A 20340-nucleotide genomic window follows, 5' to 3' on the forward strand; every position below is an offset into this window, starting at 1 on the left:
TTGTGGTGTGGTATAAACAGAATAATCAAGCAGGACCAAGGTGCCTTCACCTGCTCCTTTATATGCATTTGTGCTTCAGTGATTTTCAAATTAGACTGATTATTGAGAATTAATGCCTGTAGCAGCATATGTTCCTGGACATTCATTTCAAGTAAAGACATCATGTTACATAAAACAATTTGATCCCTGAAACAACATCAGTAACTGTAGTCTAATTTGATTAGTCTGGAGCTGCTAAGATGCTATTTGTAAACATTCCTTTCTCAGATACCTGTGTGCAGTGTAACAGGGACCGCTTGTAGTGACGATCCCACTGAGAGTCATCACCTAGCTCTGGGATTTGTCTCACCTCTGAGGAGTTTTTCCTTTTTTTTTTTGGTTTCACAGCTGAAATGTTCAGCAACCAAAGATCCAAATATTTGTCTCAGGGACACAACTCTAAATGAATGTACATTTTTCTCTGTGTCTGATGAAGTGTAAGCAACTGTGAGCTGTTGAGCACAACATATGACGACACGGTGATTTTTACCTACATATGAAAGTGGAACTAGAGAGTATGCTGAGGAACATCATACAGTATTTCCTGATTATTACTCCGCCAAGGTACGTGGCGGGGTTATGTGAGAATTGGCATACGTTTGTCCATCTGTTTGTCTGTCTGTTCACAACATTACTCAAAAACGGAATAACAGATGGGATGACATTTTCAGGGAAGGTCAGAAATGACACAAGAGCCAAGTGATTAGATTTTGGCAGTGATGTGGCTTATAGTCTGGATCTACGGGTTTGTTAAAGATTTCTGTATCATTGCGAGATAGCAGCACAACGTCACTGTAACTATGACAACAAGTGAACACTGTCAAGCAGATCGACTGCTGCGGACTTATCGGAACTTATCCATCAGAAATCATACAACGACTGAGCTGCCATGGCAGAGTATTGCGTTCTCTGAGTGCTTTTCGTTTTTGTTTATTTATTTTTCAGAGTTTGAAAACAAACTTGGAATCAGCATGTACAACTTTCTGTGAGTGCTCAACGATGTTACCAAAACTGGACAAAAACAGTGTCTCTACATACTATAGATATTGAACTTATATTTACTCTGCCAAGGAACGCGGTGAAGTAATGTGACAATCGGCGTACGTTTGTCTGTCTGTCTGTCCGTTCGCAACATCTCTCAAAAACGGATTTCAATGACATTTTCAGGAAGGTTGGAAATGACACAAGGACCACATGATTAGCTTTTGGCAGTAATGCGACTTATTGTCCGTATCCACGGATTTGTTAGTGTCAAGTAGAAAGCCCAAAAAAAGAAGTGAAATGAGCGAGAGCGACATCACTGTAGTCCAGATAGGGGCCTCTTTTTGTCTGTCAGTGCCCTTTATGTCCATAGCACCGATGAAAGCACCACCAGGTTCATAAGAGATGAATTTATTCATTTAATAATAAGCCCACACGCAATCTTACAGTTGTGAAGCAGCAGTGAAATGCCATGATTAATTATATAATCAAATCAGATTTAGAAGACATTTTTCAGCATTGACTTTGAATGTAATAAATCTATTTCGAACTATGTGTGGGTAGGTGTATACTCCTCAGCATACAGTGATCATGTACAGTATGTGCAGTACACTATGTATGCTTTGTTACTAGCCAAATAATCCTCATATCTGACCACTAACTTCCTCTCCTCTGTCCATTTTCCTGTAGGTTATGCCACCCCAAAGGCTTCCTGGATCTCCAGCCGTGAAAGAGAAGGGCTGATCCCCGTCCTCCTCCAGGTTCCTGCTGCTCTGCACCCCATCTTTCCCCTCCTTCCTTCTCCTGCTAACTCCCCTTTCCAGCGGCACAAACCTGCCCGACTCTCACACCTACATAATCCCTGCCACCCTTGTCATCTTCCACCTCTGAGTGTTTGTCCAGTCACTTCGCCCTCCCTCTCCCACAGCAATTCCTTACCCAGTCTCCTAGTTTTATCCCAGCCACACTAGCTGACATTTCCTGCAGGCCCCTGCTCTCGTGAGAGATCTACTCTTTACCTACTGGCTGCTCGCCAGGCCTCATGGCTACAGGAGGACATGCCCCTGACATAGATGTGTTGATCAACCTACAGCAGGTAGGAATTATTCTTCGATGTTAACTTAATCTGTTGATATAAAACATAATATAGCAAAAAGTTGTTATGTAACTATACTTTGCATTGTTGCCTTGTAGAGTGAGGTATTAAAGTGTAGATTTTTGCACTGTTAGGTCCCATGCAGCTCTAATAATCAACATTTCTTGTAACTTTTATTTATTCAGAGCTAGTCAGCTTCACACTGGGGAGATTCTGTTGTATTTTGGCCTACACTCCTCTCAGGAGGTTCATTGTCCAGGGCTTTTAAATAGCCTTGCATAAAAGCCAGTGACTTTCAGTCTGATGTGAAATGCCTTAATTGGAGCTGAGCGCTGAAGTGTTGAAGAACGCTGTCAGAATCACTGGGGCAAGGAAGGCAACTGACAGTTGTGCTCTTTCTGTGTTTATTCCACTCATAGATGTCTATTACATATAAGCTTGTGCATATTTGCTGTTTAGTTGAGTATTCATGTGAAATCTCCAAAATTGCTGAGCAGTCTGACATATTTTGGAAATATGGTTATCACCTTCTTTCAAAGAGTGCTATGAGATGTTGGAGTTCATTAAGTTTAACCTTGAACCAGAATCGGTTTAGCTTAGATTATCATAAACAGAGCAAACAGGGAGAAACTGGTAGCCTGGCCCATTTCAAAGGTATCAAAAGTAGGCTTACCAGCTCAACTATGTAACACATTATATCTTTCTTTGTAAGTCCTAGAAATAGATAAAAGTATACAAACGACAGTTTTCCATTTTATAAAAATAATTCAAAATATCTACCAACCAGCATTTCTGAAGCGTACTAATGACTACTGTATGCCTCATTTGTGTAGTCTGTACAAACAAAAATGCAAAAAGGACAGTTTGTGGTTTTATGTAACTTTCTCTCAGCAAACAAAAATGTTGCAGTGTCCTCAGAGCAGGTCTGTTGTTGACCTCACTGGGGTCACAGGGGGCTGGAGTCTATCCCAGCTGACTCAGGGTGAAGACAGGGGACACCCTGGACAGGTCACCAGTCTATCACAGGGCTACACATAGAGACAAACAATCACACTCACATTGATACCTATGGACAATTTAGAATCACCATTTAACCTCAGCATGTTTTTACACTGTGGGAGGAAGCCAGAGTGCCCGTTGAAAACCCACACATGCACAGGGAGAACATGCAAACTCCATGCAGAAAGATCCCAGGAAGGCCGGGACGCAAACCATGGATCTTCTACCTTCAAGGCAAAAGTGCTAACCACTAAGCCACTGTGCAGCCCACCCAAAAACATGCTGAAGTTAATTGGTGATTCTAAATTGTCTGTAGGTGTGAATGTGAGTGTGATTGCTTGTCTGTACATGTAGTCCTGTGACAGACTGGTGACCTGTCCGGGGTGTCCCCTGCTTTCACCCTAAGTCAACTGTGATAGACTCCAGACCCCCCATGACCCTAATGAGGATTACACACTGTATAGATAATGGATGGATGGATGGATGGATGGATGGATGGATGGATGGATGGATGGATGGATGGATGGATGGATGGATGGATGGATGGATGGATGGATGGATGGATGAACGGTGAACATGATTTGCCCTTTTCAACTGTCAGTTGATCTTTGGTGATGTAGTATTAAAGGAAGCCAAGGAGTAGGTAGGATTTGGAAAGCACTGAGGCACTGTATGCAAACGTGGACGACTAAGACGTGAAGGACAGTTTGACTTGCAAATCAGCTACAATCTTGCAATGAGAGAGAGATCTGGACAATGAGCATGTAGCAGATCTTACCATGTCTTTTTGTGCAATGGAGTCTCAGCAAGCCAGTTAAACAGTCTCAGAGCTACAGTCGGTTGCCTTTTTAGTAGAGATGCAGCATGGCTGGAAGCTTGAGAGCAGAAAAAGGAAGTGAGAAAGCAAATCTTTTAATTTTGCCAGATAGCTTTGAAATATTTTTTTGATTTAGTGTTATCTCAGTTCTTCGCTGCAACATTCATTTCACACCAATCAGCTGCCAAATAGCTTGTTTATTGGAGTCCAGAGAGCAATGCCTGTGGATCGGTAAAATGTGCTTTATGCTGCACTGTAGGCTGAAAATAATAATTGTTTTTGTTCTTGCTCCCTTTTTCCCAGACCTTGTATTTTTCTAGCTGGATGTGGTATTTCAAAAGGAAGCGTTGGGCTGTAACTGTTCTCTAGCCCCCAGGCGAATGCTGCCCTTTGAAACACCATGTGTATCATGAATGTCAAAAACAAAGGGCTTGTTTCTGTTCTTTCTGAAGGCATTTTTTTTGATATTGCTGCCACACAGTAATAAAAACAGACAGCTTGAATTCCGGTAAGCTGTGCCCTAAAGTTTTAATATTTAGTTAAAAGGGAAATTTATTGACAACAAGCAGTTGTGTTTTCTTAGATTTTACTAAACTATTTGATAACAGTTTGATGTGATTAGAGAATTTCCCCTCTTGAGATCAATAGAGTATATGAAAGAAAAATATGTCCATCCCTTTTCCATTCACGATGCGCACTACCGTTCTAAAATTTGGGGTCACCCAGGCAATTTCATGTTTTCCATGAAAACTCACACTTTTATTCATGTGCTAACATAATTGCACAAGGGTTTTCTAATCATCAATTAGCCTTTCACCATGATTAGCTAACACAATGTAGCATTAGAACACAGGAGTGATGGTTGCTGGAAATGTTCCTCTGTACCTCTATGTAGATATTCCATTAATAATCACCTGTTTCCAGCTAGAATAGTCATTTACCACATTAACAATGTCTAGACTGCATTTCTGATTAATTTAATGTTATCTTCATTGAAAAAATTTTTTTTTTCTTTTAAAAATACGGACATTTCTAAGTGGCCCCAAATTTTTGAATGTTAGTATATATTATAGACATATAGGCTAAACAAAATGAACCTTCACATCTCAGAAAACATAGTTTAAGAAGGATGGTTAATGTAGCAGGATAGCTGGTAAACTATTGGTCACCTTCAGTCACCACACCTCACTGAGCTCACTAGTTTGCTGTCACTTAGAAACATAGTTAGTTTGGTTGGCGTTTTTGTGGAGCAGTTTCCAGTGTGGAGGAGGTTAAGTGGATTGTGCAACTCTACCAAAAAAGCTACAATGGCTTTCTCTGTTTTAGAGTATCCACCTCTCTGTTCCCTTCAAAGTCAGTGTCGGATGATAAACTGGCCGATTTGCATATCAGAGGTCACCAAAGCTGAGCAAAATGCAGAGATTCCATTACCTCATTGATTTTGTCATAAAATTGTGCAGTTTGAACCATTGGTGTGACTGGGCTCTTATCCTTGTTCTTATTTAGTACCATAGACTTTCCTCTCACAACGGAATGATGGTTATCAGGAATGAAAAGAGCACTGAAATGTCTTTAAGGCTGAATTGTTCCCTCAACACACAGATGACTCACTCTGTTGAAAAAGCTCACGTCCTGCGTGTTAGGATGCTTTCTAGCTTTGCTTTAAGTGAAACAGATTAGCCTGTGTTCTCAGGGAGAAACGACGCTGCCAGCTAAGTAGGTGATGTGTCATTATGCACAGTGAGGACCATGTCACCCATGGTGTGCTGAGCATATTGTGACACCGGTTTGAAGGAACTAACAGGCTGACTGCTCACCGACATAAGTGGACCCTTCAATTTTCTACCCTCAATTACTTGTGAACTGTGCATTTAAAACCTGCACCTACAGAATCCTCAGTGACAGAACAGCTTCTCTGCAGTTACCTCCTATAGCTGATCGATGGCGGTAGGACAGACTTTGTTTGTTGTGGTTTGTTGTAAGGATACATCTGTATGGAGGATATGAAAGCAAATTCCTGCAGCCCATCTGAGTCTGGGTTGCCAGAGAAACATTGCCAGCTGCTGCCAGCTTATGTCACCTGAAATTTGTAAAGAAACGTCTTTATGGGTGTTGGTGGTTTTAGCCATTGCATGTGTGTCTTAAGATGCTGTTTGATTCAAACAACACAGACTAGGTTCTACATTCTAACTCTAACTGAAATTTTTAACACTACTTGTAACCTGGAGTAGTGTTTACTTTTTTCTCCTCATGTCCATGCATGTGGAGGTAGCGTGCCAAGGAGCGTAATGAATTGGACAGTGCTGTATGTAATTGCATGATGCTTTTTTATGCCACATGCATGATCATTTTAATTTTTTGATGGAAATCTTTACTTCAGTTGCAGTCCTTAGTGCGCAGGCAGTCAACATAGGTTTCACAAAAATACATCCAGCAAACTTAAACTGCTCCATTGTTGGTCAGTTGTTGCAAACTCCTGTTGTGCAGTGTCATACTTCTTGTGTTTCCATAATGTATTGTATTGTTATGCACATTAAAAGTATGACATTATTGATGTTGATTAGAAGAACAGAGTTAATTCACATCCTGGCTGATGGAAATGTCCATCCATCTATCATCTATACACCGCTTAATCCTCATTAGGGCCATCAGGGGCTGGAGTCTATCCCAGCTGACTTAAGGTGAAGGCAGGGGACACCCTGGACAGGTCACCAGTCTATCACAGGGCTACATATCGAGACAAACAATCACACTCACATTCATACCTACGGACAATTTAGAATCACTAATTAACCTCAGCATGTCTTTGGACGGGCTGCACAGTGGCTTTGGCTTAGCACCGTCTCCTTGCAGCTAGAAGATCCCCAGTTCGCATCCTGGCCTTCCTGGGATCTTTCTGCATGGAGTTTGCATGTTTTCCCTGTGCATGTGTGGGTTTTCTCTGGGATCTCCAGCTTCCTTCCACAGTCCAGAAACATTGATAACTCTAAATTGTTTGTAGGTGTAACCCTGTGATATCCCTTAGCCTTGTGATAGACTGGTGACCTGTCCAGGGTGTCCTCTGCCTTCACCCTAAGTCAGTTGGAATAGACTCTGCCCCCCTGTGACCCTAATGAGGATTTAGAGGTGTATAGATAACGGATGGATGTTTATGGACTGTGGGAGGAAGCCAGAGTACCCAGAGAAAACCCACACATGCACAGGGAGAACATGCAAACTCCACAGTGAAAGATGCCAGTAGGGGATCTTGTAGTGGCGAGGCGACTAGGGGTGGGAATCACGACTCAACAACGGTTTAGAGGCTACGATTCGATTATAAAATGATTTTTGATGCATCTTTAATTCATGTATATTGATGAATTTCGCCTTTTCCGATAAGGGTGGCAGCTTTCTAATTGCTTCCTCGATTGTTCTCTGGTTGGTAGCACCACAGCTGATCAATAACAATGAATATAATAATACTGTAATGCTAATGATATGGATGCCAGTCAGAGGTGTGTGTGTGTGTGTGTGTGAGTGTGTGTGTGTAGTAGTTGTGTCTACATCTTGATAGCAGTTGCCGCAGCAACAACAGCCTGCTGTCTCCCCGACTCCTCCGTCGGATGGGATCAAGTTGCATGGCTTCTCATGTTTGTTGTGTTGACAAAGTATTTTATTTTAGCACGACACAGCTTACTTATAACATGGCTCTTGTCCAGTTCACTTCTGCCGTCGACGTTGTAGAAGCTGAAGTGTTTCACCATGTCTGCTTTTAAATTAGAAGGAACTGTTCAGATCTCACAGCAAGGTGGGTGGCGGTCAGCCATGCTTGTTTTCCTCTGTGCATGTGTGGGTGTGTCCACTCAAGGTGCGCGTCCCAAAGTGTCCTGGAGATGGCGTGTGCCGTGCGTAGTTCCACATTATTTAGAACCTTCTGTATTACCTTAATAAACAGATTTAAATAATTGAAATTTGGACGTTTGTGAGTCGATTCAGATTCGTCCACGTCCGAATCGCGATGCATCTAAGAATCGGAAATTTCCCCCACTCTCAGAGGCGACAGTCCTAACCACCAAGCCACTGTGCAGCCCCTGATAGAAACACCTTTTCCTAATAAGTTCTGATGTAGCAAACATACTGATGAGCTGTTTCTTCTACTTTGCTTGTCTTTGTCTCTTGAGAGCATGAGACACGGTCCTTACCAGCTGACATGAAAGAAGACTTACAACTTGCCCAATTGAAAATAATTCCTGAAGGCTACACTATGTTTGTCTCATAGATGGCTGACGTGTTGTTTGTTCTTCTTCAAGGTTCTTTGGTGGTCGACAAACACCCGCTTTTGTTTCTGGCTGTAACTGACAACCACTACAGTATATTAGAATGTGATAATGCGTCTTAGAACGGACAACACTTGCAGAATAATTCCTTTTGACGGCACGTTGCAGCTACTACAATCATGTTAGAATAACAGCATGAATGGCATAATTCATTAATCACAACATGACAGACAATGTGAAGTTGGTTATTTTAATAACCTTAATACTGAATGGAATAATATTAGTATATAGTATTTTCAGTAGTTGCTAACTAGTATAACATTTGTAATTAGGTCTTTGATTCCTTTGCATTTTTATCTTACAGTAGGCATAAACTCATAGTTGAGTACACTTTGGCATCACTCCAGTGGTTTTATTGGTCTTAATCTGTTAGCCAAACATTTGTTAGCCACAGATAATAAACTAAAAGTGCTCTTTATTTCTGCTGCTGCTTGATATTTTGAGTCCAAAGGAGGTTGGAGAAATAATTGGGCTTGTGAGACACTGAAGTGCATATGATAATTGTACCATGTTTAAGGAAAGTTTGTTTTCTTTCATTCTATTTAAAAAAAATGCTATTCAGTAAAAAGGCACGCATGTTTAAATAATTGCTCATAAACATCAGCTGTACAGTGCAAAGAAAAGCAAAACACTGATGCTGATATTTATGTTAGTTGCGATTTGTTTGTCTGGGAAGTGTGCCAGCTCCTTCAATCAAAGAGGCCCGGCATGAAGGGAGGAGGAAGCTGCTAAATAAAATGAGCAGGAAGCAATAGAAAGCAGAGGACTTCACTGGGGAATGCAAACTGACATATTTAACATATTTTTATCAGTCTGAATTTCACTATGAAGAATTATCTGTTCACATTTAGAATTTAGTCCCCAGTATCTATTTAGCCAACTGTGTGATGAAGACCAACATACAGAGTAGAACTGTCACACACCGAGGCTATGATACTGCACTGTAAAATGTTATTTGTTGTTCCTTTCAAAAATATGAGTGTCAGGGCTGTTAAAAATGTACGAGTCAAAAAGCATTGGTTGATTGATTTAACTGGTCTGAAATATCCCTTGTGGAAAAGTTAGTTTTTTTAATTCAAATTTGGTAGTTTATTGCACTTAAATGTCCATTTTTAACACAATTAATGCAACCTCTTTTGTTGTGTTTGTTGTGAAGTTCAGTTTTTTGCTTAACAGGAAAAACTCCTGCTGGAGTCAGTTGTACCGGATTGATTCAAAGATGTGTTCAGTGACTCAGTCAGCAAATGTGAAGGGCCAGGAACCGGAATCAATACCAGACTTCATTATGGTTATCTTATTTTTCATTATTATGAAGAGAAGCAACCAAGACTTAATTGAACGTGTTAAAGACACACAGCGAGTTTGGAGACGTTTGATAATGCGCTTGTTTGTCTCTTTTCAATACTTAATTCAGTGGGTTGAGTGAACTCCAGCAGAACATTTATTTGTAGCTGCAGCTATTGATTGTTTTTTGTCTATATTCTGCTAATTTTCCTGTCAGTTTACTGGACAATCTGATAACAAATAAGTTAGTCAATATACAGTACAAAAGACAAAATAACAGTTTCCTCCTTCCATCTATTATCTAGACGCTGCTTTATCCTCATTCGGGTCACGGGGGCCTGGAGTCTATCCCAGCTGACTTAGGGTGAAGGCAGGGGACACCTGGACAGGTCACCAGTCTATCACAGGACTACACATAGAGACAAACAATCACACTCACATTCACACCTACGGACAATTTAGTATCACCAATTAACCTCAGTATGTTTTTGGACTGTTGGAGGAAACCCCAAAACCCACACATGCACAGGGAAAACATGCCAACTTCATGCAGAAAGATCCAGGCCCAGGCTGGGATGCGAATCAAGGATCTTCTAGCTGCAAGGTGACAGTGCTAACCACTGAGTCACTGTGCATAGTGGTTTTCCTTTTAGAAAAAAAAAAAGCAACTTAAATTTGATTCTCCCGTACCTGTTTCTCCATCAGAGTTCAAACTAACAGAGCTCACATGGCAAAAGGGAGATCATAGACTGTATTTAAAAAGTGAAATCAACACAGAAGTGTCTCAAACCTGCCCTCTTTCTAACAGCCACCAGGGTCTGACTCCACTGGCTGCAAAAAGTTGGAACTGTAGAAGCCCCTTGGATGAGAGGTGAAACATGTTCAAGAATCTACAAGAGAAGTCCAGTTGATTTTTACTGAAGTTCCTATGATTACCATGACCTGGATGACTGAGAATCTTCACAGACATAGAGTCGGAACGTAAATAAGCCTATGAGAAAATTACCCCACTTCTAAGCTCATCTGTTTCCTTGATAAACATTTCCTTAACGATTTTATGCCCTCACTTACATTTCAAGACTTTTTGAATACAGCACAATGTTCATTCTGTAAGTGAAGGTCAAATTTAATAGACAATAAATCAGGATATGCTTTAAGGCAGAGCTACCTGGTTAGGCAGTGTTTGTTTGTAGCTGTATTACTGCCGGTAGCTAAATCAGCTTTAGTCGGTCTGACAGGTGACAGAACTCCGCACTGCTGGCTCATGTGGTTAACTCAGCTTCAGTTTGCTAGCTGCCAGTGTGCCGCTTGCTGTTGACTGAAACAGAGGAGTCATGTATTCGAGTCTGCACTTTGCTAGCCTATATCTCAACGAGCAGTCATACTGATTCATGTTAAATGCCAACGTTACCTTGTATCAAGTCCCTCTATGGACAGGAGGAGTTCATTTCAGTTTAGAGCTGCTCTTGTTTGTAAGTTCTGAAATAAAAACATAAAAAGAAGAAATAAGGAATTATTGTGGCAGATATTGCTTAAAAAAAATCACAGTAACATGAGAATAAATGCAGAGAATAGCACTAAAATATAAGTATGATGCATTACTACAAATACAAATGAAAATAAGCTAAAATAAATTCATAATAGAGAAGTAAGAATTAAAGCTGCATGCTCAGATTTACAATAACGAGCAGAAATGTAGAAAAAAAGGGATAAAGAAGACACCTCTGATAGGATGCTCTTCATACAGACCTGCAGATATATGGTAGAAATACATGGCAAATTGTCCTTAATTTTATCATTTTGTCATCAGGTTAAACCATGACACATTGCAACACACAGTTGTGGACTCACTAACATTTGTTAAAAAAGCTGCTGAGGAACTGAGACAGTAGTGTGTCTGCTATTGCTAGAAACCTGCTGCTGGTAGCAGAAAATCTTATAGTTGTTCCAATCTCATCTGGATAAGAGCTTTTATGGACTTTTATCTTCGGGAAAGAAAACAATACGTTGTGTATCTTAATTGTTCCAGCATCTTATGGAGACTGTCGACTTCTACAATACATTGTTAAAACAATGTACACATTCTGGATGTCTTGCACATGATTTTATACACCGTTTTCACTATTTTTTAGCATAAATATTAATTATACAAACTATTAAAGTGAATAGTAAATTTAGGTTTAATGATGGATTTTAACGATGGACTACACCATTACTTTTTAGACACTCTGCAGGTTTATATGTTGCATTTGTTTTCAGCTAATACTATGTAGTAATCCTAGCCCTCTTGGTAACTTTAGACCTGAAGTGAAGGTGCAGCACTTTGGAAGTGTTTCCTGATCACTATTGTCAAAGCAATTGTCCTCACAAACAAGGCAAACAGACACACATGCACACACACAAGCCCTCCTGAATACTAGTCAGCAGCTGATAAATATTTTAATGCATCTCTGTGTCTCATCATTGCACTAAATATGAAATATTAATGCCCTAGTAGAAGTTGGCCAGTTCACGAGAAAAGGTTAAATAGCATATTTGTAACTTAAGTGCAGCTCGGCTCTGCTGATCAAACTTTTAATTGAAGCCTCCCCTCCTTATAATTGATTAGCGGTGGCCAGACCAGACAAGTTTCATTTTCATGCATGGAATATTGTGTTTGATGTAGATGGTAACCCACAGTGATGACACTCACAGTAAACAGGCTGGGAGGGGATAAGAGCCCCTATCCAGAATTCATTATCAATATTTATATTAGGTGATTTCAGTCTTCACCTCCACAACATATGTGACTGAAAAATGCATTAGATAACTGCTATGTGCTCTAGTGGTTTTAGAAAACACATCAAAGGGGCCAACCCTAGTGACTCCTGATTATGTTTTACATTTTCCTCCATTAATAAGTGAATCACATGGTGTGTAAATGTCAGTAAATAGTAACATAGATATCATTGCTCCCCAGAGACCAAAATGACTTGATCCAGGGCCCTTTTCTGCCCTGCAAATAGTCCAAAAGCCAATGATATTCAAGAAAACCAGCTAATAATCAGAACTGAGACTTTTAATGATGAATTATTGTAGCTGTGGAACACTCATTTTTCAATTGCTATCCATTATTTGTTATAGCTCAATGCAAAACATCTCTCCGGGTCATTTTTTGGTAACCTTGCTATGTGAGTAAAATTAAATCCATATTTACTACTAATATAACTATCTGCAAGAAAGCAGCTATCGTAAAAGTTGGTCTGTCATATTTTTTTTAGAATTGACAAAAGAAAGTAGCTGCACTACTTAAAGTTATAGCTAAGTCATGTATAGGTTCTAAATATGAGTGCTTTGCATACTACCATCAGTTCTTTGAGCATTATTCTGTCTAAAATACTGCAGCTGTGCCAGTAGAAACAAAGCAGTCTGACATTTAGTTCCCATAGACTAACCTCCATACAGTTGTTTTACATGAATTAATCTGAAAGGCTGTTTTGTCCTTCACATCAACTAAGAAGTACCACTTTGGCTCTTTCTTCTTTTGACAAAGCCATATTTTATCTGTTGAGGCAAAAATTATTATTATATACTAATTATAGTTAGCAAGATTTCCTAAGTGTCCAGACTTTAGGGACACTCTGTACATAAATGTATCCAGTCAAATGTGTCTTAGAGTGGCTGCCTCCATGAGAAGGGACTGTTTGGATGTTAACCGGCAAAAACGTTTTTTACATTTGTAAAGCTGTATGATGGAAGTTGTAAGATGTGATGTAAGTTGCTATGCCTCGTATGCTGTATTTGAATAGATGTATTTGAAACTCACTTGTAACATTAGTCAAATATAAAAGATTTAATTGAAGCCCGTCAACAGAAACATGTAACAGTCACCTCTAATACATTGTGTTTCTTATTTTAGCGGTTCCGAAAATGTCACACTAAAAAAATCTACATTTTACATTATTCTTTTGATTAGTTGCTGAAGCATTCTAAATGTAATATCTATTGTCTTTAAAATACTGTAGCATTTGAACTTGCTTTGAATCTCACTGTATTGTCTGTCGTCCTATTCCTATTGAGACAGAGCCTCCACCACCTGGGCGGGGTTTGCCCACCTCCTGTGTCCTTCCACCCCAACTGATTTCAAAGCTGACATGAAAGACTTTTGAGTCATTTGCACCAACAGAGCTTGAACAGAGGAAACCAGGTTTTCCTTCTCTATTATGTCCTCAGCTTAGAGCATTACTCCTTCTTGCATTTCATCAGGACCATTAAATTCAGGGTCTTACTCTGATGGACAGAGCAAGTTAAGGAAATGAGGAAATGAATCTGGAAATTAGCTTGCAGGAACACAGAGCACCTTAAATAATGAGTACAACTGAACTGGCCCTCCAGTGAAAACAAGACTTTTACAGCTCACTCAGTTTAAAATCTCCCTTTTCTATTCTATCTGGCTACGTCTGCCTCGGTCTTGTGTAGATAGGTAGCTTGGATCATTAAATGCATCCTGTCCCTTCATCCCACTGGTAATTAGGAAGTAATGGAGCCCTGGCACAGAGAAATGTGAGACCACTGAGCAGTAGCCAGAGAGCTCACTGTGCCAGCACCAATCTGAGGCAGAGGGAGCAGCCTGTCTCAGTGATTTAACCTATCAGAGGCACCAATCCTCCGAGGCAGGACACTCCCATCAGTCTTCACTGTCTCCAGGGGCTCTCTCGTGCATTAGGTCTTTGCCGCTTAGCACTTTGTTGTATTGATTTGATGTCTTCTGTACGTGTAGTGGAGGATATACAGACACTACGTGGCTATTCTAATGCTACAGGATTGTTTTAAACTACATTTTGATGTTTCTCCCACGCTACAGACAAAGCAAAAACTGATTTCTGGCTTAAATGTGGGGAAACAATGAAAAGCTTTGTTGCTGCTATCCACAAATCAAAATTTTAAGTCGACACATGCTGTGTGTTGTGCTTCTCTATAATATAGGAACTCCCCCACATGTCTTTGTTCATCCCAGATTGGCATTTTACTGTCATTTGGCATGAATGTGCTCCCTGTGTGGCTGCTATTTCTGATCTCAGAGCCAAGCTGTGTCATGCTAAAGGAGTATCTGATTGGACTACCCGCTTGGGTAATGTGTACAATTTAGCAATCAGGGTGGCACAATTCATGTAATCATCCAGTTCCACATTCATGGCAATGGTGGTATCTTTCTGCGCGAACAGATGCCCTTATGCATCAGAACAAAAAGTCCCCTATAGATTCCATAACAAACTGAAAAACTGACTGCCAGAGGATTGGCCATGTCCCCTTTATGTGCTTTACGACATACAGTTGCTCTTTTGTATTGCCAAACACCATGTTGACTCTTGCTCCTTTTTTCTGTCACGTTGAAGGTGAAGGTGGAGGAGGAGGATGAGGATGGATCTGTGGAGGAACAGGAGGAAGAGGAAGAGGAGGAGGAGAACTGGGAGAAAGCCCTGTCTGTGGAGCGCTTCGGAGACATCATCAGCGACTCTGCTTCCACCAGTGGAGACAGGATGGGCAGACACTACACTGAGAAGGACTTTGAGTGTAAGCAAAGCCACCATGTTCAGTTTATATGTACTGTGACCACATTATATTATAGCCACAGTGACACAATAAACATCACAAACTGTTTCTGTAAGTTAGCACAACCCACATTATGATCCTAAAGTAAGCTAATGAGATATGAATTCATTTGTTTCCATTTGATACTGACATTTTATTTATTATTATATTTCAGGCTGAAACTTATCTTCAGACTTGATTCATAGTATTTTCATCTACATTGACATTATAGTTGATACAGTCTTTGATGCATTTTCAGATTATTGGTATCTGCATTTTCATTGATCGATTATTGATCAATTAAATGCTCTACTTCAAGTCTGAAGCAGCAACCTCTCTGTCAACACTGTGGTCTCAGAAATGTCTCTCAAGCAGAGACTGCAAAAACTGAACAAGAAACATGAGCTGTTGCCACAAACCAGGGCACCACAGTGACTAAGGCTATGCTAACAGCTAGCTGCTAAGTTAGAAGGCAGCCACAAAATTACCTTGAAACAGTCAGGGAAATAATTGTTTATAATGCTTTGTAATGTAAGATTAAGTACATAGAGAAGAACAACAGACGTTTCAGTCAATCTCAGTTGATCCCACATAAACAGGGGAAAGCATCCTAATTTAATCACTCTTATTTCTATTTTACATATTCAGTTATAGTCACCCTTAGTAGTAAAGAAACCTAGTTATAAATGGCAGGTTCTCTGCTATCACGTGCTGTTAAAACATTTCATGTATATCAGTTCCAAATATTGGTTGTCGGTATTTCTTCATTTTCAATAGAAGTTTGAAGTCATTGCCATGAAAGTTTGTATAAACATTTATGGTTCCCAGAGATTCACTCTGCTGGCTGTGGTGATCCGCAGACTTTTTTCACGGCATCATATACATGCACTTGTTAGCATGCTAACATGCTAATCTAGGATGGTAATCTATGGTACACATTAGACTTGCTCAACTGCAGCATGTTACCTTGGTTAACATAGTGACATTAGCATGTAGCTCAAAGCTGTAGACTGAAGGCTGTTGTGTTGTTCTGAAAATACATTATTTTGTCTTTTTTTATCCAACTAAATATACTGTTAAGCCTCAAATCATACATACAAATTGTGGTTTACAGTGAATTTTCATTTGACCAATAGGTTCTGGCTAGAAATGACAAAAGGCGGTAAGATATTGGGTTAAAGATGTTGATGATACATATAAACTATTTTAGTGTAGTTTTTTTCAGTTACAGTTCTACAAAAAAAATATGTCCAACATTGTTGATGCACTTTGAAGTTATTGCAGATGTGTGATAAATGCAGCCCCTATACCATTTCAAATGGTCCTCAGTAACGTGGTATCTTCTTTCATGTTATAGAGCAGGGCTATTCAATTAAAAATTCACTGGGGCCGGATTTTCAGACTAAGAACATGAGCTGGGCCAGATGTTTTTAGCAGACACTGAGCAAAGTTAACCATTTAAAATAAACACAAACAGATAAGATAACAAACACACTGGATGTTTATTAACGTACTGCCACATCCAAAAGGATGTAAACATAACAGAAGAGCAGTACTTAAACTAAACCTGTGCTGAAATACTGCTTCTTTAAATTTTACATTTCAAACACACAACTTCAACACATTTTGATAGGTAAATATAAGCACAGGTTAAGGTGTATATGAACATAAAAACTAAGTGCCGATTAGAAACACCATCTTTTGTTTTGGTCACATCTCAAAGTGCATTAAAAAGTAACTTGCTTAACAGTAACTTTTCAGAACTTGAGACATTTTTCTTCTTTTGAAATAACAAAAAACAGAGTTTGTCCCTGTTCATATTTGGTCTCATCTGAGACAGTCACATCTTCAGTGCATATAATCAAAAAATAAACAGTAGGCACAGTGATAGTTAGTATCCCTTTGAAACGAAATAAAGCTGACATCAAAGTGCATAATAAAGTGCAACTAAGTGAAATAACTGTCAAAACAAAATGTCTTTCTTAAATATTAAACTTATAATAAGTGAACAGAAAATAGTCACATAAATACATAAAACTACCTTTAGTGTCTGCTACAGCACGCTGCTTTGTTGCACTTACCATGTCTCGAAGACATCTGTGGCGAGAATGTTTGACGTGTCAGACCTGTTTGATAGCAGATGTCACACTCGTCTTAACTTTATCGTCCGTTAAAACTTCATCCACGACAGCCAACATGCAGTCCTTCACAGTTTCTGAGTCTGTGAACGGCCTCTTTTTCGTGGCCCTTTCCTGAGCTGTGCAGGTCCGCTTCATTGTAGTACAGCTCCGGTTGTAAGATGCAGTCAAACTTTGAATTATAGCCGCTCTCTCATGACATCCCTCGGGAAGGTTTGTCCGAAACGCGGCATGTTTTTCCAACGTGGTGTCTTCGGACATTATAATCTTTCAGCGCTGCAAAGCACTCGTTGCAGAGTAAACACATTGGTTTGGCGTTCGGACTTGGTGGTAAATAAATAAATACTTGTCAGTCCACGCAGGATTAAACCGACGGTTTTCCTCGCCGATTTGTCCTTTCAGGATAGAAAAAGACATGATGCTAATTTCACCTGTATAGAACTGCTAATGTTAACTTTTCAAACGCGTCTCCTCAACACAATGCATTGTGGGTTAGTTGCTAGGTTACGGCAAGTGTTGCATTCAACGTTCGCAATAATGTTGGAATTTTTGTAAGAACTTGTCGTCTCGAGGGTTGCTTTCGGGCCACATGTGGCCCGCGGACTGCTAGTTGAATAGGGCTGTTTTAGATGGTTGGAAAGGGGTCATTGAGGGGTGGGCCAGTTGTGAGGGGCCCGCGGGCCGCCAGTTGAATAGGCCCGTTATAGAGCATTCTCATAAACTAGAAACTGAGGACGTCTGATGCAGTAGTTTTCCACTCAGTTACTTGTAAACTGTAAGTTGTGGCTAAAACCACATAGCTTTGTGAGCTGCTGTTTAGGTCCATCACTGAGAGAGAGTCGCTGCTCACAAGGAAGGCTAAAAAGCCACATCTGAGTGTTTTTAAGTCCCAGCGGCAACAGTGTAAGGCATAATCAAAAGCACAAGGAGTTCCACACAAAGGGGGTGAAAGCCAAAAGTGACCTCTGCACTGACAATGGTAACGACCAAGAGGAATCCAAGGACTACTACCTCAGCAGTTCTGGTAGATTCAAAAAAGCTCACCTGCCCAAAAAGAAAACTTCTGGTCTTCAGGTCTGTGATCAGATAAGGTCAAAATAGAGTTATTTGGACACAAGGACTTTAACACCAAGAACACCTGTTATCCTGTTATCGTAGATACTGTATTAAGATTGTGGAGGAAAAATTCACTCAGGCAGTACCGGATCTTCCCACATGACAGTGATGTGAAACACACAGCCAAAGTGGTGAAAAGGTGGTTAAAAGAAAACACTATCAAAGTTTTTGACCTGCCCAGCCAGAGTTCAGACCTGAATCCCCTTGAAGATCTATGGAGCACTGAAGACAAGGAAGCCTTCAGCCTCAAGCTTGTTAGCTTTACAAGATTTGATTGATTTGCTGAGGTTAGTAATACAGGCTTTGGACTGAATAGAAGTCCAAAGCCTTTATTTTAAAAAAAAATTTACAAAAAAAACCCCAAAACCAAACAACATAAATAATTAAATGTCTTGTAGCACAGTTTCTTTTTGTCTTTTATCACTTGTTGGTGACATTTTCAGCCAGAAGAAACCTGTTAGTCGAATTCACTATAATTACAAATTTACCATAAGTGTGAGTAATTTTGGGCTTTGCTGTATTGGCGTTAATGTGTGTATAAATACAGTGCATACAAGCAGATCGTGACCTTCTCCATCGTAGTTGTATTAAGAGATCAGGGCACCATATTCTGGGAGTATTTGGGTGGATTAGTGTTGGAGAGATTAGCAGATGAGTGCCACATGGTCTGACAGGAGATAATGGAGGATAAGATTAGATAAAGCTGCTTTCTTTTGATGTTTATTACACAGTGTCTCCATTATTACAGGTTAATTAAAATCTGAAGCTTTTGTTTATGTTGTGTCTTTCAAGTGTTTAATAGGGAATTAGAAGGAGAGAGAGTCTGAGAAAATAGTCTGAGACCATTTTCCCCTTGCATGTTCTATTTAATGGAGTTAAGAGCCATCAACAGTCAACATTATTTGTTCCAATACGGCAGTGGGTGTTGAAAACTCATGACTGTATTCATTTAAGGTGCCATTACATTGTTAAGGTCACATTTTTACTGTATTTGGACTCATTTTTCACTGCAGTACAACAAAAGTATTATTGCATAAATGATAAGAAAGCAAAAACAAAAAGAAAGTTACATTTTTTTTTCTTTATTTCACAAAATTGAAAAACCTAAAATGTACATTTTCCCAATTGGCCACAAGTGTTACTAAAACTTGAAAAAAATGGTGACTCTACTTGCTTTATAAACACTGCCGTTCAAAAGTTTGGGGTCACCCAGGCAATTTCATGTTTTCCATGAAAACTCACACTTTTATTCATGTATAACATAATTGCACAAGGGTTTCCTAATCATCAGTTATTCTTTCAACACCATTAGCTAACAGTAACACAGGAGTGATGGTTGCTGGAAATGGGCCTCTATACCCCTATGTAGATATTCCATTAAAAATCAGCTGTTTCCAGCTACAAAAGTCATTTACCACATTAACAATGTCTAGACTGTAATTCTGATTCATTTAATGTTATCTTCATTGAAAAAAACTGCTTTTCTTCCAAAAATAAGGACATTTCTAAGTGACCCCAAACTTTTGAACGATAGTATATATTACTATGTACATTTTTAATTTGTTTTCATACTTGTCTCCTATCTACTCTGATTAAACACAGCCTGGAGTTCAGCCTATTTCAGGAAAAAAGGGCCTGCTTTTTTTGTCATGTGACTACTGGTCACTGCTCTCAGTTGTGCCAAGAAGGTCAGAATGTTATTTATTCATATATTTTTTTGTTCGTTTGACAGAATCCAGTTAGTGCAATTGGTTTATCTTTGTCATTAAAAACTAAGACATGTAGAATCAATGATTTTAATGGAATATTACAATTTAAAATTTGCTTAATTGTCCTGAAAGAGCTACATCCTACACGAGTAGTTCAATGACTGTCAGGATGTTGAAAATCTCAAATATTCCTTTTGTGTTTACAGTTTCCTGCCTCTGATAAATGGTCTAATTCTTGTGACCTTCTAAAGATGACATGCCAAGGGGTTCAGTA

General features: G+C 39.6%; 1 protein-coding gene across 1 annotated transcript in view; it reads left to right on the forward strand.

Moving 5' to 3' along the window:
• The window catches only part of slc4a3 (solute carrier family 4 member 3), an 86758-nt gene that overhangs the window by 10996 nt on the left and 55422 nt on the right, over positions 1 to 20340 (forward strand). The window contains exons 2-3 of the mRNA XM_023291237.3: positions 1711 to 2116; positions 14908 to 15085. Coding sequence (XP_023147005.2) covers positions 2063 to 2116; positions 14908 to 15085 — 232 coding nt within the window. The 5' untranslated portion in view covers positions 1711 to 2062. The remainder of the gene's footprint in view (positions 1 to 1710; positions 2117 to 14907; positions 15086 to 20340) is intronic.

Source organism: Amphiprion ocellaris, chromosome 11 (genome assembly GCF_022539595.1).
Source record: "Amphiprion ocellaris isolate individual 3 ecotype Okinawa chromosome 11, ASM2253959v1, whole genome shotgun sequence".
NCBI lineage: Eukaryota > Metazoa > Chordata > Actinopteri > Pomacentridae > Amphiprion > Amphiprion ocellaris.